The following is a 27507-nucleotide window of genomic DNA, read 5'->3' as shown; positions in this document are numbered from 1 at the left end:
ACATATTTTTGTATTACAATTTGTAGCTTGCAAAATAAAATCTAGAAAAAGACCATTGTCTAGGACAGTGGTTCCCAACCTGGGGTACTAGTACCCCTGGGGGTACTTGAAAATAATATTGGTAATGGCGGACGATGAAAAGGTCTTTTGATGGCTGAAGAAGGCCCATTGCCATGGAGACAAACCTTGTTGTGTCATATGCCTGACCAGCAATCCACTGGGAGGTTCCCATGCTGCCCTCAGACATCAGCAGTCATCTACCCAGCACTGACATAGGTGGAGGAAGCAGCGGCATTAATCCTACCGGTGTTAGCGAGATAATACACAACCAGTGTCTAGACACAGAAGGGCATGATTCCTTGCTGTATACTACTCCGCTCCTCCTTAATATAAGGACATGCATAAGGATCCGCATGCCGCTAAGTACTGTCCATATTTCAAAATGAGAGGGGGAACTTATCAATGAAAAGCCTAATCAAGGGGTACGGGAGAGAAAAAAGGTTGGGAACCACTGCTCTAGGAGAATTCGTTTTTAATTAATGGTCTAACCGTTTTTGAAACAGAGTTTGTGAGTGCTTTGGGTAGCCAAGGGTATAGAGCGGAGCTCTATAAATCTATGCATTTTCTTGTATTGCTACAGTGGTTTTTATGGGCAGTGAAAAATACCCAGATGAAAATGGCTTTGATGCTTTTCTTAAAAAACATGGGGGCAGTGACAACGCCTCTACAGACACAGAACGCACCATATTCCAGTTTGATGTACAGAGGAAACATTTCAAGGAAGCCTTGGACCGGTGAGTTTCCTTACTCATCCTATTGGGGGTCACTAGAGACATTGGTGTATATTATAGTGTGGATCCAGGAGTGCAGGCATTTAATATCTAAAACATGTTTGTAGCTCCTCCCCAACTATACTGCCCGCAGCATCCTTATTGGTTAAGAGTGCAGGGGCTATTTATTCACTTACCTTAGAATTACTTTATTTTTATTTAGATTGATTTTTCTCAATTACTTTTGATCGTAGAACTTGTGTTTTTTATATTTTTTATCACCCAACCAGCACTTTTTTTGTTTTTTTTTTACTTTTGTGTCTGTTGAGAGTGACAGTGTTTTTGTAGCGATTGCACACTAATACTAGAATTTTGTAGAAGCTTACAGTACAGCTTTTAAACGCAGTAGTGGACAGGAAACCAATGAGTTTTATTTGTCAAAGGTTTGGTTTACTGCACAACCTTGATCATTCTAGTGAAGACACATAGTACTAATGGAATAATTACACATTATACATAAATATCTGACAGCCTTTCATGTTACAGATTATAATTTCTAAATGACACAAAGTGGTATCCATTGCTGTTACTGAGGTTTCTGAAAGCATTAATGAGTATGCTTATACACGTGCGTATAGTGTCATATATCATAGTTATCTGTGAACTGGTGTCTACGCAGATGGGCTCAGTTCTTTATCTCCCCGCTGATGGTCCGTGATGCAATCGAGCGGGAAGTACAGGCTGTGGACAGTGGTAAGATTGCCCTTCCTTCCATCCCTCCTGCCTTCCTTGTGTCCCTCCCATAGAACCACTTAATTATGAATGATCCCTATTTCAGAATTTGAGCTTGCTCGGCCGTGTGATTCTAATCGCAAAGAAATGCTTTTTGGGAGTTTAGCAAAATCCGGTCATCCGATGGGCAAGTTTTTCTGGGGTAAGTACTATTAAATGTATGAATCCCACAATAATCCTTGATAAATTCTTGGAGGCAGAACGTTTGCCATCACCAATCACATTCCTTTTGCCATAAAGCATTATATGCGTACAAGTATTCGGATGCCGCAGGACTTCTGTACGGTTAGTAAATATTTATACAAAGTCTGTTCTTTTTTTTGGGTGCAATATTTAACTAAACTTTACAATTAATTGACTTGGCCGTACTCTATTTATTTATACTAAAAGATCAGTCGCTGTGAGCAATGCTGGCCATTTTTTAGTGACAGCAACGTTGACACAAAGACGGGTATTCAATGCTGCAGCGAGCGGCCGGCGAGGGGGTTAAACAGCGAGGATTGCAGAAAACCAGCGATCCTCGCTGTTTAACCCCCGCGCCGGCCGCTCGCTCTATTCAACGTTCTGGGGAAATCCTCGCCGTCAGAGGACGGCGAGAATTCCCCAAAACAGCGAGACCCGTGGCTACCGCAGAAAACTCACAGTTTTTAGCCGCGAGTTTCGCTGCTTCTCGAGCCGCATACAACAATTCTCCCTCACTCAAAAAACGGAGCGAGGGGGAATTGGCGTATGCGGAGGGTGTGTTGAATACTGTCAGGGTGAGTGGTGACAGCGAGCAGGAAGCCCTGCTCGCTGTCACCACTCGCAAATAGCATTGAATACCTGCCTCAGTGTTAAAGGTGAATTTGTTAAAGAACCACTGTTGGCATGGTACAAAAAAGAAAGGCGCAAATAAATGGAAAATCCTTTTGGTCAGGACAGGCAGCAAAAAATTGGAGGCCAGAAACACAAGACTATGACCCTGATTCAGCTTGGCTCGATAAGCAGCGAAAATCGCTACTTAACAAGCATTGAAACGCCGCCCCGCTGACACATTTTCTTCTACGATCCCCATGGCAGCCATAACACTGGGATGTTCCCTTCCCCCACAGAATTAGACAGGATAATTTTTCTCTAGGACCGCCCACCTTGGGGTATAATAGCCTCCTCTTCCCCCTCCTCCATGTCTTTTTTCCTGTCTCCGTTAGAGTTAGGACAGAGTAGGCTGTTATGTTTTGTTTAAGCAGGGTTACCTCATGCAGCATGGAGCTGAAGGGGTGGCTCCCCGGGGAGAAGAAGTGCCTAACTAGCTTTAGCTAGGTTAGTGCAATGGTTCCTGCCTGTATACGCGAGGTGAATAATAGTGACAGTCCCACGTCTGAGCGGAGGTACCTGTAGTGAGATGAACACAGGACGCCAGCGGGATCCTTGCGGCATGGTGAAGCTGGCGCGCGCTCCACGTGGAGTGGGGCAGACCGGCTGGAAGCCGCGTCTGCACGCTCCGGATACATCAGGCAGAAGGGGCGGAAGTGTGCGCGCGCGTCACTTCCGCCTGAAACGCCGGGGGACGGGCGGTAAATGCTTCCCCACGGAAACAAGGGGAAGCATATTGGTTCCGCTTGGCCATCCTGAATGAAGGTGAACCAGGGAACTGAGGGTTAAGGCGCCATATTTAAAGGCGCAGATGGACAGCGTGCCTTACACTGATCTCAGTGCCTGGCTGTCTGACTGCTGTGTACATCATGGATGAGCCTTCTCCCCATAAGCCGGATAATGCCCCTCAGAGGTAAGCCCTTGGTTTTTGTGGGCATTAGTTGTTTTATTTGTAGCGTTTTACTACAGAATAGTACTTAGTAATTTCTTTTTTGTAGTGTGCCTATAGAAAAAGGATGAGGATGTACCTGCTATTCCTAAGAAGAGAACAGCCAAAAAGAAATTTATACAGACTAATTGCATGTCATGTGACAAGTCATTTGCATCTGCCCAGAAGAAGTCTCTATGTGGAGAATGTGAGACCAGACAGGACAGATTAGAGAAGAAAGAAAAGAAGTCAGATGTTCTTAGAGAACTCATGGACTGGATGAAAGAATCCTTTGTGTCAAAGCAGGAGTTTGCTCAGTCACAGACCCAGAAAAGATCCAGAACCCAGGCAGAGTTTAGCCAGGAGGAGGATACAGCTGAAGAGATAGAGGGTGATAGAAAGGATTCTACAGATGAAGGTGAAGTTGAAGATGTAAGATCTTTTAATTTGGAGTTGGTGGAAAATGTATTAAAAAACATCTATAAAGCAATGAATTATAAGGAAGAACCAGGCACGTCAGAGAAGAACCCCCTATTCGAAGATAGGGAGAAGAAAGGGAGAACGTTCCCGGTTCACAAGATGGTCAGGGAAACCATTTCCAAGGAATGGACGAATATGGATAAGAAACTGACTCTGGGAAATCGTATTGAGAAGATGTATCCGTATAAGGATGATGAGTTCCTGGGATGGTGTTCTATCCCGAAGGTGGACGCTGCTGTAGCAGAGCTGACCTCCAAGTCTACTATCCCGGTGGAGGACGCAGCAGCATTCAAGGACTCAATGGATAGAAAAATTGAGAACGGACTTAGAAAAGTTCATACGGCCTCAGCTGGGTCTCTTAAAGCTACGGTAGCAGTCGCGTCGGTGTCCAGGGCCCTGAGGCTGTGGGCGACTAACCTACAGACAGATATAGAAGAAAGAATATCTAAACATTATATATTGAAAAGTTTGGAGGTGATGCAAAAATCCATAGATTACCTGTGCGAGGCCTCCCTGGATTCAGTGGCCTTTGCGGCGAAGACTATGGCAGCAGGGGTAACCGCTAGGAGGGCCCTGTGGCTAAAACCCTGGAGCGCTGACGCGAATTCCAAGAACAAGCTGACCACTCTGCAGTTTGAAGGGAAATTTCTTTTCGGCTCAAACCTGGACGCAATGATACAGAGACTGTCAGGAGGAAAATCTGTACGTCTCCCGCAGGACAGGAAGAGTCGCTTCCAGTACCCCAGCACGACCAAGCAATCCTATAGGGAATCTAAGAGTTATAGGCCTGGTAGGCCCTACTATAGGAGAGGTGGAGCAAGCACTTCACGGCAGGCCTTCCGCCAGCCCTTTCGAGGACGCTTCCAACCTGACAGAGGAAGATCATGACTATGCCCAAGAGGCAGTGATAGGGGCCAGACTCCTCCAATTCAGAAGCCAATGGGAGAGTACCATATCCGACAGATGGGTACTGAGGATAATCCAACAGGGTTATCATATCGAGTTTATGGAAATTCCACAACAGAACAGATTCCTGACGTCCAGAGTACCTATAGAAAAAGAAAAAAGGTCAGCTTTATGCTCCAAGATAAGTCAACTACTGAAGCAGGGAGCGATCGAGTTGGTACCCAAGATTTACCACAAGAAGGGATTCTACTCCAACCTATTCTTAGTAGAAAAGAGCAGTGGAGGTTTCAGGACGATCCTGGATCTCAGGGACCTGAACTGTTTTATCAAGAAAATAAAGTTTCGCATGGAGTGTCTGTCATCCATAGTGACGGGCATAAGACAGGGCGAGTACTTAGTGTCAATCGATCTCAAAGACGCTTATTACCATATCCCGATTTGTACGGAACACAGAAGGTTCCTAAGATTTTATGTGGCTGGTCAGCATCTCCAATTCACGTGCCTCCCCTTTGGGTTGAGAACATCCCCAAGAGTCTTCACCAAAGTCTTGATTACGCTGGTAGCGGAAATGAGAAAGCAGAAGGTCCAGATCTGGCCATACTTGGACGACTTATTGATAGCTGGGAGCTCAGTGGACGAGCTGAAGCAAAGCCTGAACCTGGTCACAGAGACACTGCAAAGCCACGGATGGGTCATAAACAGAGACAAAAGCCAATTGATACCAACCAGAAATATTCTTTTTTTGGGGGTAAGGATAGATACCAGAAATTATTCTGTAGCCCTATCTCTCGAGAGGTGCATGAAAATAAGGGAGCTAATTCTGGAAATCCTGCAAGGAACGAAAATTCCCCTAATAAAAGCAGTACAGTTATTAGGAATGATGGTCTCCTGTATAAAAGTCATTCCGTGGGCACAGTGGAATTCGAGACCGCTTCAGTGGTTTCTTCTGCCCTTACTAAAAAGAAGACTAAGGGACCAGCATATGATAAAGTTATCGAGCCAGGTGAAGCAATCCCTTGGTTGGTGGATCCAAGACTTGGAAAACAAGACTTCAAGTTTGGAGAACCCACAGTTCCTGGTCCTGACCACGGACGCCAGCTTAGTGGGGTGGGGAGGTCACCTCAAAAATATGTCGGTCCAGGGAACTTGGTCCAAAGAAGAAGCAAGGAACTCTTCCAATCTCAGAGAACTACAGGCAGTCTGGGAAGCTATGTGTCAACTAAAACCCAAGATTCGGGGCACACATCTGAAGATTATGTCCGACAACGTGACTGTAGTCGCTCACATAAACCATCAAGGCGGGACCAGAAGCCTGAAACTGATGAGGATGTCGGAAGAAATTATGAAGTGGTCGGAGAACAACCTAAGGTCAATCTCGGCAACTTATATTCCAGGCAAGAAAAATGTCATAGCAGACTACCTGAGTCGCAAGACTGTATTGCCAGGAGAATGGGAGTTGAACAGCGAGGTCTTTCTGCAGATAACAAGAATCTTTGGAACACCAGAAGTGGACCTGATGGCCACCTATTTGAACAGAAAGGTGAGCGAATTCTACGCAAAGTATTATCATCCACAGGCGAAGACGTTAGACACTTTCTCAATCAAGTGGGTATTCAAACTGGGATACCTGTTTCCGCCATTCCCAATGATATCCAAGGTATTGAAAAAGATCAGGGAAGACCAAGTAATAGTGCTGATAATTCTTCCACATTGGCCAAGAAGAGCCTGGTTTTCCAATGTCTTGAGGATGGCAATACAAGGACCGTGGCAGCTGCCCAGCAGGCGGGACCTTCTTCATCAGGGACCTATGCTGCACCCAGAACCGGCGAGTTTACAACTAGAGGCGTGGAAATTGAGCGGCAGATTCTGAAGAGACACAATTTGTCGCCCCAAGTAATTGAAATGATGCTGAGAGCCAGGAAGAAAGTTTCGTCAGAGGCCTACTATAAAACCTGGTATAAGTTTATCAGTTGGGGACGGTTCAAAGATAACTGTATGGACATTCCTACTGACCAAGTATTACAGTTCTTGTTTGAAGGTTTCCAGATGGGTTTGGCCACAGCGACGATTAAGGCGCAGATATCGGCATTAAGTGTGTTACTGGACAGGCCTCTAGCAGAAGAAAGAATTGTTAAAAGGTTCGGCAGGGCGATGAAGAGGATCAGACCGCCGATTAAATCGATTGTGGCCCCCTGGGACCTAAACCTGCTCCTGACGGTGCTAACAAAAGATCCTTTTGAACCGCTTGAAGATTGCCCGCTAAAATATCTAACTTGGAAAGTGGTATTCCTAGTAGCTGTGACTTCAGCACGACGGGTCAGTGAGCTTCAGGCACTGTGGATGGAGGAGCCATATTTGATAATCTTCCCTAATAGGGTAGTATTACGGACACATCCAGACTTCGTTCCCAAAGTAGTGTCAGCTTTTCATCTGAACCAGGAAATAACCTTACCTGATTTCTATCCTCAGCCTAAAGGTAGAGAAGAAGAGGCGTGGCACACGTTAGACCTGGTGAGAGGGATAACGTTGTATCTGGAGAGAACAAAGCCTTTCAGGTTAACTAAGCACCTGTTTGTGATTCCGGAAGGAATAAAAAAGGGTAAAGCACCTGTGAAGCAGACCATATCTCGGTGGATTAGAGAGACCATCTTATTCGCTTATAAGAAAGAAGGCAAAGCACCACCTTCCATAGTACAGGCACACTCTACCCGGGCAGTGTCTACCTCATGGGCGAATAAGGCGAAGGCGTCAACAGCTGAGATCTGTAAGGCAGCAACATGGTCATCTATTCATACTTTCTCAAACCATTATTCACTCAACGTTTCTACTGCCCACTTTGGGACGCATGTGTTGCAAGAAGCCCTTACGGGTGAATGACTATATATATATATATATATATATATATATATATATATATATATATAAAATATTTCATGCAGTATCTAGCCCTCCCGTGTGTTTACTTGGGTATGTCCCAGTGTTATGGCTGCCATGGGGATCGTAGAAGAAAGAGTCGAATTATACTCACCGATAATTCCTTTTTCTTCCTAGAGATCCCATGGCAGCCACTGGTTTGCCCTCCCTATGTTATATATTTTTCTCCAGGACCTATTCGGAGACAAGAAAAGACATGGAGGAGGGGGAAGAGGAGGCTATTATACCCCAAGGTGGGCGGTCCTAGAGAAAAATTATCCTGTCTAATTCTGTGGGGGAAGGGAACATCCCAGTGTTATGGCTGCCATGGGATCTCTAGGAAGAAAAAGGAATTATCGGTGAGTATAATTCGACTCTTTCAAACAAGGTGCATTCAGTCCGACTACAGGTGGCCTGAAACACATGATCTGTTGGTAGATGTTGAGGACCGGTTTGGCCACCCGAGGCCTCCGATTTGAGCTTGACGCCCCTGTACTGAAAGCTGCAGACACACTCTGTCTAGATGTGTAAATAATGTGCTGGTTTAGATCAGTGGTTGTCAACCTCTGTACTCAAGTACCCCCAACAGTGCACATTTTCCAGGTCACCCGACAGGTGCAATCATTATTCAGACACATTTTAAAAGATCACATGTGGAGCTAATTATGTCACTTGTGATTCTGGCCCTTATTCTGGTTGGTGCGGTAATATCCGCGTGCGTTCGTGCCGCCGATGTTTTGTGTCTGCGTATGTGCAGAGGCGTCTCTGCGCATGTGCGAGCGGGGCGTACGGCCAAATCCCGCATGAAATGTGAACACTCCGAACAGGGGGTGGAGAGGGGCGTGAAGGGCTATTTGGGCTCATTACCATATGCATACGCCCGGCGTTTCATGGGCGTTCCCATGCAAACGCTGGGCGTACGTATGGTAATGCGGCCGTGACGCACGTGTAGGGGACGGACATATGACATTGCCGGATGTCAGCTGCCCGCCCAGATCCCTGCTTTTGCATGGAAAAATGCCAGAGTGGTCTGAGGTTGCGGGAGCTGGTGGAGCACACGGTCCTGCATTCGATGGTCTGCGACCATCGAATGATGGGGGAGGTTCCCTGAGATGGAGGAGGCGTATTCCGTGAAAAATACACGTGCGGTCCGTTCGGCCAGCTTCTTACCGCGTACGGACGGAGTTGGCGATCCGTATGGAAGGCGGGGTTTCGCACGCACGGTCCTGGTCGCATATTCGGATCCGGCCGCACCGATCAGAATAAGGGCCTCTGTGAGGAGATCTGAAAAACGTGAAATATTGGGGGTTTAGATGCTTAGTTTTGGTATTATTTTCCCATCCTTTCTCCTTGGACATGTGTTCTACTACTGCCCACAGTGTTCTGTTCAGATCTTTCACTTCTTCTAACAAGACAAACGCACATAACGTATATTGAGACTCTCAATGTTTCAACAGGAAATGCTCAGACTCTAAAATACAATCCCAAAGAGAAGAATATAGACACCCATGCCCGTCTCCGAGAGTTCTACAAGACCTATTACTCTGCCCACTACATGACGCTGGCTGTGCAGTCTAATGGTACGTGGCACTGGAAATATGGTCCATAAACTGGCCTGTACTCTGTAGGGCTATATGGATAATATGCTCCTATTCTTTATTTTATTTTTTCTCCCCATTAGAAACCCTGGATAAACTGGAAGAATGGGTCCGGGAGATCTTCTGCAATATTCCAAATAAGTACGTCCTGTATTATTGGACCTGTTGTTTGCAGAGTGTTTGCAGAATGGGTCCTGGTTCTTGTTTGCAGTGCTCCCATAGATGACTGCCATGGCTGTGTGGGGCATAGTAGGGAGCAGAGTGGGTACCACTGTACAACTATAGGTGTATTGTCCCTGGTTAGTAGGCATGCAGAAGTCAGGGCACCATACAGGTTTTCCCCATGAGTATGAACACCGGCCATCCAGGTATGGGTCATTAGGTCAACCAAACAAATGTTGACTTGCTTTAGGTCGACAGGGTCATGAAGTTGACACAAGCATTAGGTCGAATTTGGGAAGGTCAAGATGGGTTTTTCACTTTTTTTTTTTTTTTTTTTTTTGTCCTGCATGTTGACACAGTCAACATGGACATCGTATTGGTGCACCGCATCCCCACCCATGAGGACCTTTTGATTGTCGACTTTCCCAATGTCGACCTAAAGCTATGTTGACCTATCGACCTTCATTGGTCGCACCTATTCAACCTAGTGACCGCATACCGGCCATCCTGCGTCACCTGAAGGTTGATGTGTTGGACGATGATGCGCTCTCGGCTGGAGCAGGGGATCACCGAGCTGGCGGGGATATCTATATACACCAGACGTCTCATGCAGCATTTTAAGATTATCACACTTTATTGTATTCATTTTTTAACGGCATTACATTTCCTAAACAAGTAAAGGTTTTACACTGAAATGCTAATTGTAGAGCAATGTCTGCAGCACTAAATCTATCTACTCTTTTGTCTTTCTAGTGGATTGGAAAAACCTGATTTTAGCCACCTGACTGACCCCTTTGACACCCCCAGGTTTAATTCGCTGTACAGAGGTATGGGATGTGCTATCATTTTGGTTGGTATTCTAGGTTCCTGTCCAGTTCATCGTCTCCGGGTGATGAAGACACGTTAATGTTGCATCCTGCATGGAGGCTGTAAGGCCTTTAGTCGGATGGATAACTAAGTTGCCTGCTCGGCCTTATCACAGTGTGGCTGGATATATGTTGGATGTGGCTGGTGCGTTATCACCTTCTACTTTATCTCCACTTTGGCCCTGATTGCAGTACAAATTTGTGCTCAAAATGGGCAAAACCATGTGCACTGCAGGTGGGGCAGATGTAACATGTATAGAGAGAGTTAGATTTGGGTGAGTTATTTGGTTTCTGTGCAGGGTAAATACTGTCTGCATTATTTTTCCACTGCAATTTAGATTTCAGTTTGACCACACCCCACCCAAATGTAAATCTCTCTGCACATGTTACATCTGCCCCACCTGCAGTGCACATGGTTTTGCACATTTTGAGAACAAATTTGTACTGCGATCAGATCTGAATAAAAGCCTTTATCACTTCACCAGGCTTAATACATCTGCCCCGTAATCTGAGTTTGCCAGAGTTTGTGTCAATCATTTACAAGGCCTGGTTCGGCCAGTGGTGCTTTTGGTGGTATGCCTATCCCATAACTCTCCACTAGTGCTTAACTGTAAACCGTCCTTCCCTACCCATAACCCTCCACTGCCCATCCATGCAGAATGTCAACAATATGAACACATTACCTTTTTGCAAATGCTGGCTTGTTAAGTGTCGTCATTTAAGCCTTCAGAATATTATGAATGCCGACATAATGAATACATTCACCCCCGCTAAGACAGTCTAGAGAACCTTGACACTCAGGCGGTTGTTGAACTACACATCCCAGTGAAACCGTTTTAGCATGGCCAAAACACCAAACTGTTGCAGGGCATGCTGGGATGTTTAGTTTTAAAAACCCCAAGTGTTTCCATCACTGGTCTAGAAAAAACAATGTCGTTTACACCGGTGGTCTGGAAGATGCCCGGGCAATTATTATTTCTCTAGTTCTCTGCACCGGACAGCTGATTACATTTACACCAGCAGTGCCCTATGTGCCGACTAGTTCTGGGGAAACCTATTCTTTGTACGTCTCTGTTATGGTGCACAAACATTGACATCTGACATAGTTCAGCCTTTTTCCTTATTCAGTTTGATTTCTTTTTCATTACCTGATTTGATGATGTACCTGTGCTTATATAAGGTTTTCATAACTAAATGTTTATCTTGCGTCCTCTTGTATCTTCTCACTGCAGTTGTCCCTATTAAGAAGGTTCATGCCTTGACTATCACGTGGGCTCTTCCTTCCCAGGAAATGTATTACAAGTAAGACATTTCTTTTGTTGGGTATGGGTCATTGGGTTGACCCTATTTAGGTCGATCACTGAAGGTTGACACCTGAAAGAGGTTAAAAGGTCAAGACAAGCATTAGGTCGACAATGGGAAGGTTGACAATCAAAAGGTCAACATTAGTTTTTCACGGTTCTTTTGTCCCGAATGTCGACATAGTTAACTTGGACCGCGTCCCCTCGCATGGCTTGCTGTGGTCGCCATGCTTCGGGCACACTTTTATTCTCCCACCATGCAGTAGTGGATGGTAAGGTATGTAATACCGCCTGTCGGCACATGTCGGCTTTAAAATAAAGAGTGAAAAATTCACATCGACCGTCCTATTGTCGAACGAATGCTTCTATCGGCCTGAAGATGCTATGCCCCTTTTGTCCTGCTTTCTGTCCATCTGGGCAGTTCAGGATTTTGCCACTGTAGGGATCCTAGAGCATGTTTCTGGCTTGTGTAAAGATACACCATAAAACCAGGGTTAATAATATTACAGCCTTTGTGGTAGGGCTGCATGAACCAGGCCATTCTCTGGGCAGGAGCCATGTGATCTCTGATCCTGGTGAACCTTCTTGTTCATCGCCAGACTCTAGAAAGCCTGCGCCGTGTTTGCGGTATCTCCTGGGCACCTCTTACTGTTTATACAAGGTGCAGGCACGTGGTTCGGCTCCACATCATTGCGAATACCTAATAATAGTGCATTTTTGGGTACTTGTTTCCTAGCACGGCCACACCGATTTGCATCGGGGTGGTCGTGTCGGAAAAATCGACTAAGTCGCATCGCATGCGATGCGATCGACCCGATTTTTACATTGAATCAAATGTGAATAGGGTCCCTGGGACCCTATTTTACATTGGATTCAATGTAAAATATTCCCCAGACCCACAAATTTTACCCACTCAACGCCGCCACCCCACGATTGACGCCAACTCGAAGCGTGGCGAGCGGCGGCGGTGCGCGTCCTCCGACCTTTTCATTCCCCTACTATCCACATCGGCGTGGAGTTGAGAAGATAAAGTGTGGCGAGCCCCGCGAGGGGACGCGTATACCTGTGAAGTTATACGCGTCCCCTCGCCACGCTTCGGGCTCGGTGGCTCGCCACACTTTATATTCTCAACTCCACGCCGACGTGGATAGTAGGGGTATGAAAAGGTCGGAGGACGCGTACCGCCGCCGCTCGCCACGCTTCGGGTTGGCGTCAATCGTGGGGTGGCGGCGTTGAGGGGGTAAAATTGGGGGTCTGGGGAATATTTTACATTAAATTTAATGTAAAATAGGGTCCCAGGGACCCTATTCACATTTGATTCAATGTAAAAATCGGGTCCATCGCATGCGATGCGACTTACGCGATTTTTCCGACACGACCACCCCGATGCAAATCGGTGTGGCCATGCTAGGAAACAAGTACCCAAAAATGCACTATTATTAGGTATTCGCAATGATGTGGAGCCGAACCACGTGCCTGCACCTTGTATAAACAGTAAGAGGTGCCCAGGAGATACCGCAAACACGGCGCAGGCTTTCTAGAGTCTGGCGATGAACAAGAAGGTTCACCAGGATCAGAGATCACATGGCTCCTGCCCAGAGAATGGCCTGGTTCATGCAGCCCTACCACAAAGGCTGTAATATTATTAACCCTGGTTTTATGGTGTATCTTTACACAAGCCAGAAACATGCTCTAGGATCCCTACAGTGGCAAAATCCTGAACTGCCCAGATAAACAGAAAGCAGGACAAAAGGGGCATAGCATCATCAGGCCGATAGAAGCATTGGTTTGACAATAGAATGGTCGATGTGAATTTTTCACTCTCTTTATTTTAGAGCCGACATGTGCTGACAGGCGGTATTACATACCCTACCATCCACTACTGCATGGTGGGAGAATAAAAGTGTGCCCGAAGCATGGCGACCACAGCAAGCCATGCGAGGGGACGCGGTCCAAGTTAACTATGTCGACATTCGGGACAAAATCAAGTCCATCTCATCTTGTGCCATTATAATGGCACAAGACCGACGCGATGCTCCCGATTTTCAATGTTAAAAAATATTTTAACTTTGAAGCCTATGGCAAAATCGCGGGCATCGCGTCGGGGGCCATGTTAATGGCCGCGACCGATGTGATGCCCCCGATTTTGCCTTTGACGGCAAAATGGACCTGATTTCAAAGGAAATCGGGTCCATCGCGGGCATCGTGTACCTTAACTTTAAGGTACACGATGCCCGCGATTGTGGCCGTTCTAGGAAACAAGTACCCATTTTTGTGACACTGTATTCTGTAGGTGAGCATTTAACAAGCTCTAGGTCTCCTTAACATTCCAACTCCTAATGACTTGTGATTTAATTCTAGGGTGAAACCTCTTCACTACATTTCCTGGCTAATAGGACATGAAGGCAAAGGCAGTATCCTCTCTCTCCTGCGTAAGAAGTAAGTGTCATAGGAGTCCCCTATGTGATGTGCCTGCTGTAGTGCTGCGGTTCTTGTACTAGATCAGGCATCAAGGAACAGCAGATCTGTTTCTGGTGGATGCGTGAATTAGTAAGGGTGTTTTATTGTTAAGTTCCTACACTCCGCAGAAGGGCAAGCTATAGATATGAGCAAGGTCCCCCCCATAATTTCCCACCACATGCGCATTGCATATCACACAAGATTTTTAGCAGAACCTTAGTTGAAAGTTCTCCTTTGTGTGACAAGTGACTATATGTATCAGATGGATGTAGATTCTGGACTGAAGCAGTATATTGGATAGGGGATAGGGGTGTTTAGTGAGGAAGTGGTTTGTAGTGAGGGGGAATGTGGGAAAGGGAAGCGGTGGTGGTGGGGGGGATGTGGGAAAGGGAAGTGGTGTTGGTGGGGGGAATGTGGGAAAGGGAAGCTGTTTATTAAACAATGAGAGCAATGCAGCAATTATTGTATGGGGTTGGTGTGTTACGCAGTGTAATCATGGGGTGGGGGGAGAGTGATGATGAGTGAGGACATGAAGGCACTTTGGGTAGGAGGAGGTAAGGAATGGGGAATATAGTACTTTGGGTGGGGGGAGTGGGATGCTAAGTGGGGAATGTACTTTGTGTGGGGGGAGTGGGATGCTGAGTGGGCAATGTACTTATATTGTACTTTAGGTAGGAGGAGAGTGTGATGAGGAATATTGTACTTTGGGTAGGAGGAGAGTGCGGGGAGGAATGGGGAATATTGTACTTGAGGTGGAATGCGGGGTTGGATTATGAGTTGGGAATATTGTACTTTGGGTAGGAGGAGAGTGTGATGAGGAATATTGTACTTGGGGCGGAAGGGGGGTGGGGGTAGTGTGGTGATGAGTGGGAAGCATTGTACTTTGGGTGGGAGGGGGGAAGAGTAATGAGGAATGTTGTACTTGGGGTGGGATTGTGAAATAATCTAAGGGCAGTGGCATTTTGTTAGAGACCTACATGATGGGGAGGGATCAGATAGTAAAATATTTGTATCCATGTTTGGGGTTTGTGTTGGTTATTTTGTTGGGCTGGCAGTTACAGTGGCTGCTTGGGCTACATGTCAGGTACCCTTTGATCAGCAGATGGTCTCGTACTGTGCCCCCTGTGTCAGGATTTCTTGCTCTCCCCCCTCAGGTGTTGGGCGCTGGCTCTGTTTGGAGGTAACAGTGAGACAGGATTTGAGCAGAACACCACCTACTCCGTTTTCAGTATTTCTATCACACTGACTGATGCCGGATATGAAAACTTCTATGAGGTACGCACCAAACCTGCACGGATGCAGCGGTCAGGGGAAATACACTGTGACCTAATCTGTACACAAAAATAAACGGGATCGTTAGTACTTGCCTTAAATACTTGTCCGAAAAGATGTTCGGTAAAAATACCACTAGGTATAGGGCAATTGTGCGCAGATAATGATGTCTGGTATGAAGCCAAGCTTACTGATCAGGAAGACCTGGTGGCAGATATGTACAACATTGCAAATAGGCGAATATACTCCTCTCTGTGCATGCACTCTGGCAGCATTACAGCTGAATTACCTTCATATAATGTAGTTATTGCGACCTTAAAAAATATGGGCAATGTCATATTGCAGGCTGGGACATAGAACCCTGGGACTTTGAGATTCAGAGTTTGTACCTAGCAGTTAACTTTATAGGGTTTTCATTAAGGTGCATAATTAGCACTAAATAATAATTGTTCTTATCTGTTTCCATTGGTTACTTTGCATAGACTTATCTGACCACTGATTGGTTGGTTTGATGCAGTGCAGATTGTGCTCTCCAACACAGTGAGGACAAATGAACCATGCTGAAACAACATGGTGGACTTGCACCCAATATAATAAGACCTACATTTTTTTTTTTTATAACTTTTGAATTAAGATAAATCCTGCGCCTTAAAACAGTATGTGTGTGAAATACGGTCACCCTCTCGCATGCATCTGATATAAGTGAGTCTTCCTTTCTCGATCTGCCTCTTCAATCAGATTTCCCTTTGTCATTTATCCTCTAGGTTACTCACATTGTCTTCCAGTATTTAAAGATGTTGCAGCAGCTGGGCCCACAAGAGAGGTAACCAGCAATTGTCTATGCCTGACAGCCTTCTGCTCTCCTATTCTGTGTTCTGTCTATGTGACGTGCGTGGTCTCCTGCCGGAATACATGTTGTAATGCTGATCTGTTTGCTGTCAAACAAAATAAATGTTTGTATACAAGTTACACCTACCACTTTCTTTGTTTTCAGCCTAACCTCCCCCGCCTGTTTTACAGAAAACCCCAATGTATTAACTTGTATCTACATCCTTAAGTGTTCATGGCCTAAATCTCAGCTTCTGCACTTTTAGGATCTTCCAGGAAATTCAGAAAATCGAGGCCAATGAGTTTTACTATCAGGAGCAGGTACAGTAACGGACGGGGTTGGGGCGCAATGTGTGGGGTGGATGCCGTTCTGGCCTTACACTCCAGGTATTGTTGGCTCCTCCTACTCACCTGTGCCAAGGGCAAGTGACAAAAAGTTGCGCTGCCCAGTTGAAGGGTGGCTTCAACTGGCCAGCGCAATGGTTTGTCACTTGCCCTTGGCACAGGGGGTAGTGGCTCATACTGCAAAGATGTTTTAGTTTAAATTTTTATGTATCTGTGCTGTACAATACTAATGCTGTAATTGTATACAGTGCAGGAGGTGGATGGGGGTAGTATGCTGTATAGTACTAATGCTGTCATTGTATACAGTAGGGGTGGTGGTAGTATGCTGTATAGTACGAATGCTGTCATTGTATACATTAGGTGAGGAGGGTGGGGGTCGTATGCGCTATAGTACTAATGCTGTCATTGTATACAGTAGGGGTGGTGGTAGTATGCTGTATAGTACTAATGCTGTCATTGTATACAGTAGGGGTGGTGGTAGTATGCTGTATAGTACCAATGCTGTCATTGTATACATTAGGTGAGGAGGGTGGGGGTCGTATGCGCTATAGTACCAATGCTGTCATTGCATACAGTAGGGGTGGTGGTAGTATGCTGTATAGTACTAATGCTGTCATTGTATACAGTAGGGGTGGTGGTAGTATGCTGTATAGTACCAATGCTGTCATTGTATACATTAGGTGCGGAGGGTGGGGGTCGTATGCGCTATAGTACTAATGCTGTCATTGTATACAGTAGGGGTGGTGGTAGTATGCTGTATACTACTAATGCTGTCATTGTATACATTAGGTGAGGAGGGTGGTGGTAGTATGCTGTATTTTACTAATGCTGTCATTGTATACAGTAGGGGAGGTGGGTGGGGGTAGTATGCTGTATACTACTAATGCTGTCATTGTATACAGTAGGGGAGGTGGGTGGGGGTAGTATGCTATATAGTACTAATGCTGTCATTGTGTACAGTAGGGATATGGGAGTATGCTGTATACTACTAATGCTGTCATTGTATACAGTAGGGGTGGTGGTAGTATGCTGCATACTACTAATGCTGTCATTGTATACAGTAGGGATATAGTAGTATGCTGTATACTACTAATTCTGTCATTGTATACAGTAGGGGTGGTGGTAGTATGCTGTATACTACTAATGCTGTCATTGTATACAGTAGGGGTGGTGGTAGTATGCTGTATACTACTAATGCTGTCATTGTATACATTAGGTGAGGAGGGTGGTGGTAGTATGCTGTATACTACTAATGCTGTCATTGTATACAGTAGGGGAGGTGGGTGGGGGTAGTATGCTGTATACTACTAATGCTGTCATTGTATACAGTAGGGGAGGTGGGTGGGGGTAGTATGCTATATAGTACTAATGCTGTCATTGTGTACAGTAGGGATATGGGAGTATGCTGTATACTACTAATGCTGTCATTGTATACAGTAGGGGTGGTGGTAGTATGCTGCATACTACTAATGCTGTCATTGTATACAGTAGGGATATGGTAGTATGCTGTATACTACTAATGCTGTCATTGTATACAGTAGGGGTGGTGGTAGTATGCTGTATACTACTAATGCTGTCATTGTATACAGTAGGGGAGGTGGGGGGGGGGGGGTAGTATGCTGTATAGTACTAATGCTGTCATTGTATACAGTAGGGGTGGTGGTAGTATGCTGCATACTACTAATGCTGTCATTGTATACAGTAGGGGTGGTGGTAGTATGCTGTATAGTACTAATGCTGTCATTGTATACAGTAGGGGTGGTGGTAGTATGCTGTATAGTACTAATGCTGTCATTGTATACAGTAGGGGTGGTGGTAGTATGCTGTATAGTACTAATGCTGTCATTGTATACAGTAGGGGTGGTGGTAGTATGCTGTATAGTACTAATGCTGTCATTGTATACAGTAGGGGTGGTGGTAGTATGCTGTATAGTACTAATGCTGTCATTGTATACATTAGGTGCGGAGGGTGGGGGTCATATGCGCTATAGTACTAATGCTGTCATTGTATACAGTAGTATATCTTACTGCATTTGTAGGGTGTTCATATATAGAAATATAATGTATAATTTTGTTTTCTAGACGGACCCTATAGACTATGTGGAGAGTATCTGTGAGAACATGCAGCTGTTTCCCAAAGAAGATTTCCTGACCGGTGACCAGCTCCTCTTTGAGTACAGTCCTGATGTGAGTGTGTGTGTGTGTGTGTGTGTGTGACACAGGAGAAAGCTGAGTGTAATGGCATTTCTGACACTGGTGGTAATAGCATCACATACTATGTTTGCACCTGGTGCTTGTGTTGCTCATGCTTTGTAGATATGAGAAAAAAACAGCACAAACACCCCCCCCCCCCCCCCCCCCCAAAAAAAAAAAAAAAAAAAAGGTTATATACTGTGTAGACAGACTTGGCAGCATTCTATCAGTATAAGAACCGCATACAATTGTCCCTTGTGCTTTGTTATTGCTGGGAATACTTAAGCCCAATAAGGGTCAGTTTCTCCTCAGCGTGGATCTTTAGCGCGTTCGCTCACGGAGGCTTCACCTGTTTGCAGTCTGTGGTTAGGGTCAGCCAGATAATAGGCTCACCACAATAGGCTGACAGATGTGCCGTCAGCAGCTCTCATCTCATTGAATCAGCCCTCAGGTGGGCGTTTCATGTGCGGTAAACTTTAAAGGGTTCGGTACAAAACCCTGGCTGTCTGTGTGCCAACTGCCAGGATGCCGACAGTGGCATCCCATAAATCAAAGCCCTGATGGCTCTTGGTAAGTTTAAACCCTATTCCTCCGCTAGTGCTTAACCCCCTCACTTACCAGCAGAGCCCGGCAGAATTCTGACTGTCGGTATCTGCAGCGCCACTGAAACATGGCCTAAGAAATATAAATGTGTTCGTCCTAATCTGGTTATAATGTTTTTTTTCCTTCCAATTAACCCACATTGTTGAATTAACAACTTCTCACTCCCCACATTCTCCTGTGCTTAGATAATTACAGACGCTCTTAGAGTCCTAACTCCTGAGAAGGCAAATCTGCTGCTGCTTTCTCCAGCCAACGAGGGCAAGTGTGACCTGAAAGAGAAGTGGTTCGGTACCCAATATAGCATCGAAGGTAACTCTTGTAGAAGACTCTGCGAGACCAGAGACCCCGTTACTTATCTCTTTACACATCAGCTGTTCTTATTGTAATGTATGATTTTGTTTTTTTCCGCAGACATCGATACCAAATGGAAAGAACTTTGGACCACTGACTTTCTTTTAAACCCTGACCTTCATCTTCCCGCAGAAAACCGGTACATTGGTGAGTATTACAGGGACTCTGCGGTCTCTCTAAGGCTCCTTCCCCTATGGGGTTTACAGTCCTCTGATGTCTTTTACAGCCACTGACTTTTCCTTGAAGAGCTCGGACTGCCCAGACACGGAGTATCCTGAGAAGATAGCGGACATTGAGCAGGGCTGCCTTTGGTACAAGAAAGACAACAAGTTCAAGATCCCTAAAGGTAAGATTGTGGATAGGTCTATGGCCTGGGGTAGTCAACTCTAGTGCTCGAGAGCTACCAGCAGTTAACGTTTTTTTCCAGGTCTGCTCACAGAATTGCAAGTGAAGTAATTAGTTCCGCCTCTGGATCTTTTGAAATGTGTCAATGAGTAATGAGGGCACCTGTGCTCATGCTAGGTGGTCTGGAAAACGTGATCTGCTGGTAGTTCTTGAGGACTGGAGTCAGGCTACCCCTGTCTTGTGCACCCTGCTGGTACTTGACAGAGGGCCATAGAGGTGTCAGTTTGGTGTATATCTGCTTCCGGCATATAACTGTTCCAGGAACCAGGCGATATTCCGTGCCTTGCACCTACGTGTTGTAAAAGCTGGGTTCCTATCATTGTACAGCTTTCACAGGGTCTCTATGGGACTGTAACCATTCACACACCTGCACGATGCGGACATCAGTGGGGTAGAAACCTGTAGTTTTATATAGAAAGTTCTACATTGAGCGCAGCAGTGACCCACTGCAGTTCTAAAATTGTTTCTTCCTGTTTCTTTCCAGCTTACATCCGATTTCACCTGATTTCCCCGTTAATCCAGCAATCGCCTGAAAAGTGAGTTACGTGTTTTTGCTTTATTAGGGAGAAGTGTTCCGTGACCACAGGATTCACCAGTGACACTGACTTGCTTAGGATACCATTGCTGGAAATCACCCAGGCATTTGGTCACATGTTGTTGGAAGTGTTCCGATGTCTGTGTGGGGACTGTTTGTTTACCAAAAACCATGGGGTTGCTGATCTTTCTAGAGCTTGCAGCACCCCTTATATCACAAAAGACCTACGATTTATGTCCTTATCGGGGCTTATTGTGGGAAATGCCTGGTGTCACATGGGCGCTGTGAACACCGGAACTCTACAAAGGGGTTGAGCGTGGAGGGCACTCTCCTCCCATCACACCGCAGCGGTGAAGCTCTGAATATAACTGCCAAGGGTAGGGAATGCCGACTGACGTTTTTAAAGCACCGCTCACACCGTGCCTTGTAAATGAGTGGTAGATTTATTAAGCTCGATGAAGTGATAGTGTCTGGGTTTTTATCACCGACCAATCAGCTCCTACCTGTCATAGTTCAAACCAAGCCTGTAACTTCAAAGTTAGTAGCTGATTGGCCGGTGAAAAAAACCAGACACTTTGTCACTTCACCGAGCTTAATAAATATGCCCCTGAATAACTATTTTTTTTAAATAAAAAAGTCTGCGTTTGGTCAGCATCCCGCACCTCTGTATCACAGCCCAACGATTATCTGAGATTTGTCAGCATTCCCAATTAGCCAGGTAGGAACATTCTCCATCAGACCCGTCATCCTAGGATTGATGGATATCAAGACTTTTTGTAGCTGGAAAGCAATAAATGCAAAACGCCCAAAAGGCAGCACTCTAATACCAGAACAATAAAGCCACAATCTGTGTGGATGTCAGAGTCTGTCCGTTGAATAGATTTCTACAGTTGAAAAAAATTATTTGTTTTGCGGTTTTATTAAAAGAATTGGAAAACCTACATATTTGTACAAGTTTAATAGATAAACGTTTTTATTATATCCGTGTTACCTGCAGTATTATCATAGGTATGAGAGTTCTATTTGACATATGGGCAACCAATTGGTTACTATCTATGATCTTCTAGAAGGGGCTAAATAAAAAAGTATATATATTTTAGTTTTTAGTTTTGGCAAATAAATAATTTGCTGGTATTGCGTGAAAAGTCCCTGGAAAGTATTTGCCTTATCTCATAGGCTCCTTATCTTGTGTACAGCATCCTCATTACCAGATGTGACTTGGTGCTGTAACTCTCAAAGTGGGTTCCTATTGGTGGCAATTGTCTTGCCTGAGCTTGTTCCTGCTTTTTGTTGTTCCAGCTTGGTCCTGTTTGACCTATTTGTCAATATCCTGGCGCACACGCTGGCAGAGCCGGCCTACGAAGCAGATGTCGCTCAGCTGGAATACAAGTTGGTGGCTGGGGAACATGGCCTAGTCATCAAAGTGAAGGGATTCAACCACAAACTGCCTGTAAGTATGATTTGCCGCATCCTCCTGCCAATCACAGCGGTAGGCCTAGACAGTGGGTACCTGCTCTGACTGGGCAGAAGTCCCTTTGCTGGAAGAGAGTGGGGAAGTCAGTGTTACCCTAGTCTCCTGATATGTATCACCGGAAGCATCACTCCTTCATAATATATGATGCCATATCACCTCTGGTTCTAGCTTCTCTTCGAACTGATCATTGACCACCTGGCTGAGTTCACGGCTTCTCCCGACGTGTTTGACATGATCACCGAGCAACTCAAAAAGACCTACTTCAATCTTCTCATTAAACCAGAGAAGCTGGGCAAGTGAGTGCGGGGTTGTCTGGGCAATATATGTTGTGCAAGTACTGTACTTGATTCAAAAACACTATTGGTTTGGCACACACGTTCCCTGTCTTGTTGATTCCAAATATTCTGTATTAGAACCTAGAACATGTAGCGTGAGTTAAAGGAGAACAGGGATTATATTAAATAGTTCCCCTGGTCTTCACTGTTGCATCCTGCAATATAGGGCTGTATTCAATACCGCCGGCGAGGGGGGTTGTTCCTCACCGTTTAACCCCCTCGACGTATTCTATGTTCCGGGGAAATCCTCACTGTCCTCCCCAGAATGGCGAGGTTCGCAGCAAATGCAGTGAGCACGCTGTATATAGCGGTGAGCCTTGCCATTTTGACAGCCAGCGGTGGTGGAAGTGGCAAGTGAACGGGGTGAGTTGAATATTGAGCCGAGAGCTATCGGCAGATGTAGAGGCTGGACACTTCCCAAATGGTGCATTTCTGAAAGGTGGCCTCTGATTTAGCACTTTATGCAAAAGCCTTAAGAGAGAAAGTGGTGAGAGATAAAGTACCAAACAATCTGCTTTGTATTGTGGAGATATTACCCATAGCAACCAAACACACTTTACTTATCATTGATCTAGCAGCTTCTACAAGTTAATGTCTAGAATCTGGTTGCTATGGGCAACATCTACACTTCTTAACACTTACACTAAATATACCCCTAACGGTACAAGTGAGATGTGTGCTAGGTGCAATTTGACCCTCTTCTGTCCTCACCAGGGATGTGCGACTCCTGATCCTGGAGCGTAATCGCTGGTCCATGGTAGAGAAATACCTGACCATACTGAAGGGCTTACGCCTGGAACAGCTCCTTTCCTTCTTTGACCAGTTTAAATCTCAGCTGTATGTGGAGGGATTAATCCAGGGCAATCTGACCAACAAGGTGAGTGTGCAGCTGCTGCAATGTTTCTAGGGCCACATATTGGTGGCTGCGGGGCAAACTGTTCCCATTAACATCAAAGCTTTAAATGGGTCGTTCTCATTCTCACGTATACTCTGTGTGGATGGAGGATTGGTCCCGGGTAATGGCAGATATCTGATTAGGGCTGAGCCGCTGTTTGTTATCTGCACCACTATCACTATCGTTGCCATTTTGATGTAGCCTGTTCTATTTTTCTCCCCCCACCTAGGATTCGGCTGAGTTCCTGAGCTATGTTGTAAGGTGAGGCTGTATACATGCATGTTACACAGTAGGGTCATACAGCAGTTATGTATTGATTCTCCTGATCAGTCCTATCACAGCAAACCATGTAAAGCGGTGTTGACCGAGCACAATGACTCTAAACAAACAAGTGATACTTATGGTTGTTCATATTATTATTCATGCCGAGACCAGGGGATAAGGTTTAGAAGGTGTAAACCTCATAAAGGCTCCGATTCTACGGAACGCACATCTCAACACAGTGCAAGAAGCTCCCACTCCAAAATCCTGCAAAAACAAACTTAAGACTTTCCGGTTTACTCAGTCATTTCCATAATTCCCTTAAGTATAGTTTATGAAGAGCTTTTCTGTACTTCATTGTTCCTGTACTGTGTTACATTCATTCTATCTGTTAAGCGCCTTGAGTCCTATTGGAGAAAAGAGTGCTATATAAATAAAATTATTATTATATTTACATGTAAGGACAAAAAGCCTGATGCCGACTCCCTGAGCAGGGAATTGGGAAAGACACCTAATTATTAGAAAGGGAACACGAGGGTTTTAGGGCGTAAACCGGTTCAAGGGTTTTCTAGGCTGCCCTATTGGTAATACATAACCTCGTCTAGCATGCACCTACCTTACGGAATTGAACAGGCTGTATAACAAATCTCTTGTATTTTCCTTTGCACTAATTAGTTTCATTCATTAGTAAACTGCAGTTTGTGCCCCTGAAGAGCGCAGTACCGGTGCAGTTCCAGGTGGTGGAGCTGCCGACTGCTCATCACTTGTGTAAAGTAAAGTCGCTGAATAAAGGAGACTCCAATTCCGAGGTCACCGTGTATTACCAGGTGAGACCACGTCCTGCCACCGTCATAGGTGATGTCATGCTCTTGATGGCAAATGGAAGCCTTTGTAACTTTCCTACTATGAGATCTGTGCTTCGCAATGAATTGTCTTGTATTTAACCATGTTTTATATTTTGCAGTCTGGTGCTAGGAATCTGTGGGATTACACACTGATGGAGCTGCTAGTGGTAGGTATCTCAGCCCGCTTCCTTGGACCTACATAAACAGTGGTCAGTGACTGTCGTCAGCCGCTAAGTAGTAGCTGTGATCTCATAGCAATTGCTATAATATAAAAAGTATTATAAGTAACGACTAGTAGTAGTATTAAAAATAAGTACTCATCTCTGAGGTGAAGTACCGCCAGTGACTACTCAATGGACCAAATTACTCCTTAGCAGAAAGTGAAGCAATTTTTGCAGGGACACTCATCTGTTTCAAACTTGCTCGATATGGAGAGAGAGAGCCGTGAAGACGGAGATTGGAGGTAGGAGCAGACCGGGACTGGGAGTGGAGAGTTTGTGGGCTAAAAACTGTCACAGCTCAAAGTGAAAGTACATTGCAGGAGCCGTCATTTTGATGGGTTTTTAACTATGTGTTTCTTAAAACCTGTACCAGATTGCACCAACTTTGTTTTACATTTCTGAGTATTATCAAAAAGGTACAATTAACCCTTTTTGTATGACTACTTCTTCAAGTATTCACAAATGTAAATCAGCCAACAAACAATATTACAGGCATTATACCGATCCTTGTAACATTAATGACGGCAATGACCTCCCATGTTTGCCCCAGGCTCACCAGCTGAAAGAGTTGGGACCTTGTAGTCTTGTCTGACTTGCTTGAAATGGCTCATCTAATACTCTACCTCACAGGTTCTCAAACTCGGTCCTCAGGACCCCACACAGTGCAGGTTTTGCAGGTCTCCTCCAGGAATCACAAGTAAATAATTAGCTCCACCTGTGGATCTTTTAAAATGTGTCAATGGGTAATACATGCACTTGTGCACCTGCCGGGTGACCTGGAAACTGTGCACTGTGTGGGGTCCTGAGGACCGAGTTTGAGAACCCCTGATCTACCTCGCCTAATTGCTTCTGAAATCCAGATGCCTTGACAGAAGTCTCTGCTCCCTTTCAGATGCACATGGAAGAACCTTGTTTTGACTTCCTGCGGACGAAGCAGACTCTCGGGTAAGAGGACTCGGGCGTAAGAGTTGACTGCGTGTAGCGTATGATCTGTGAATACAGAAACACATAGACCTGGCTTCTCTAACCTTTGACCTGAACTATAATTTCCAACATGCCTTATCAGCCTCAGACACACAGGGCATGGTGGGACTTGTACTTCTACAACAGCTGCAGAATAACAACACCAATAATACCTCACATAGGGGCCTGTCTCTGATTGGTCACATGTACATGCAAGTTATATGGAAACTTTCCTCCCTCCTCTCTCTAGGTACCATGTGTATCCCACCTGCAGGAACACTTCTGGGATCCTGGGCTTCTCAGTCACCGTGGAAACACAAGCATCTAAATTCAAGTGAGTGAGATGGATGTAGCCATGATTAGAACCGTATACACAGCTTGCGCTGACAGTGTTGTGTGTGTGTGTGTGTGTGTGTGTGTATGTGTGAGTGTATATAGGCACACTATGGGCCTGATTTGGACATGATCACAGCTGTGGGAATTTATTCATTAAGCCGCCGTGTTCTCTGTCATGCGTATATGCCGATGGTGAAGTCATTCGTATTTGGCTGCCAAGTTTGCCGGCAGCCAAACTATGCCAACTTTGAAGCGATATCAGTCAGATCCATGAGATCTCTCTATTATTCTGATCGGTGCGGATATATCCGCGTGCGTTCGGCCCGCCGATGTTTTGTGTCTGCGCATGTGCAGAGGCGTCTCTGCGCATGTGCGAGCGGGGCGTACGGCCAAATTCCGCATGATATGTGAACACTCCGAACAGGGGGTGGAGAGGGGCGTGAAGGGCTATTTGGGCTCATTACCATATGCATACGCCCCGCGTTTCATGGGAGTTCCCATGAAAACGCTGGGCGTACGTATGGTAATGCGGCCGTGACGCACGTGTAGGGGGCGGACATATGACATCGCCGGATGTCAGCTGCCCGCCCAGATCCCTGCTTTTGCACGGAAAAATGTCCGTGTGGTCTGAGGTTGCGGGTGCTGGTGGAGCACTCGGTCCTGCATTCGATGGTCTGCGACCATCGAATGATGGGGGAGGTTCCCTTAGATGGAGGAGGCGTATTCCGTGAAAAATACACGTGCGGTCCGTTCGGACAGCTTCTTACCGCATACGGACGGAGTTGGCGATCCGTATGGAAGGCGGGGTTTCGCACGCACGGTCCTGGCCGCATAATCGGCTCCGGCCGCACCGATCAGAATAAGGGCCATATATGTGTTAAAAAAATATATATATTCGGCATGGGATTCCCCCTTCCTAAGCATAATCAGTCCCGGTCTCTTTGAGCCGGCCCAGGTTCCAAACATGATATGTAGGGGGTCTCTGTATTTAACAACCTGCACCAGGTCCTGGTTCCAAAATACGGAGGACAGAAGATGCAGGGGTCTTCCCGTATTTTTAAAACCAGCACCGGGCTCCACTAGTCTGTAAAGTAATGCCACATTCGGGGGACATGTTTTATACCGGTTCCTGCAGCCGCGGCATTAACCCCCAACTAGTAAGCCCTGGCTGGGGGTCCCTGGGGGAGTAGGGATACCCCCCTCCCCATAATGAAGGGTCACCCAAGAGCGAGGGCTGAAGCCCGTGGCTATCCCTGGACCCCTGGGAGGTGGGTGCAGAGTGGATAGCATTGAAGTGTAAAAGATAGACTATATATTGTGTTTGACTGTGGAACTATAAGTCCCAGTAACACCCCCCTTGCTGGAGAACCACAAGTACCAGCACCCTTGAACATAAAAGTTTTATTGAACACTCAAACACACTTACACACATACTTACCCTTATTGATATTTACCTCTTTCTTTACTTTTACACATAGAGGGGTAGATGTAGGAAGCAATGATAAGGGAGGAGAAGTGATAAAGTGCCTGGTACTTTTTTTATCACCAACCAATCAGCTCCTAACTTAAGTTGTAGGCTGGGTTTAAAAAGGAACAGTTAAGAGCTGATTGGCCGGT

The 27507-nt window shown here is 45.6% G+C and overlaps 1 protein-coding gene across 1 annotated transcript in view; it reads left to right on the top strand.

Annotated features, from left to right (window-relative positions):
* The window catches only part of NRDC (nardilysin convertase), a 45101-nt gene that overhangs the window by 6043 nt on the left and 11551 nt on the right, over positions 1–27507 (top strand). The window contains exons 4-27 of the mRNA XM_083157399.1: positions 641–794; positions 1450–1523; positions 1609–1704; positions 9099–9221; positions 9323–9380; positions 10155–10228; positions 11500–11569; positions 13930–14007; positions 15183–15303; positions 16065–16123; positions 16395–16449; positions 18556–18660; positions 19455–19578; positions 19681–19767; positions 19847–19966; positions 20510–20561; positions 21860–22010; positions 22203–22330; positions 23084–23246; positions 23494–23525; positions 24214–24352; positions 24490–24537; positions 25484–25536; positions 25805–25888. Coding sequence (XP_083013525.1) covers positions 641–794; positions 1450–1523; positions 1609–1704; positions 9099–9221; positions 9323–9380; positions 10155–10228; positions 11500–11569; positions 13930–14007; positions 15183–15303; positions 16065–16123; positions 16395–16449; positions 18556–18660; positions 19455–19578; positions 19681–19767; positions 19847–19966; positions 20510–20561; positions 21860–22010; positions 22203–22330; positions 23084–23246; positions 23494–23525; positions 24214–24352; positions 24490–24537; positions 25484–25536; positions 25805–25888 — 2248 coding nt within the window. The remainder of the gene's footprint in view (positions 1–640; positions 795–1449; positions 1524–1608; positions 1705–9098; positions 9222–9322; positions 9381–10154; positions 10229–11499; positions 11570–13929; positions 14008–15182; positions 15304–16064; positions 16124–16394; positions 16450–18555; positions 18661–19454; positions 19579–19680; positions 19768–19846; positions 19967–20509; positions 20562–21859; positions 22011–22202; positions 22331–23083; positions 23247–23493; positions 23526–24213; positions 24353–24489; positions 24538–25483; positions 25537–25804; positions 25889–27507) is intronic.

This window comes from Crinia signifera, chromosome 8 (assembly GCF_055691185.1).
Source record: "Crinia signifera chromosome 8, ASM5569118v1, whole genome shotgun sequence".
In the NCBI taxonomy this organism is placed as follows: domain Eukaryota; kingdom Metazoa; phylum Chordata; class Amphibia; order Anura; family Myobatrachidae; genus Crinia; species Crinia signifera.
Note: the sequence above shows the minus strand (reverse complement) of the source record. Positions and strands in the feature narration are given on the sequence as shown.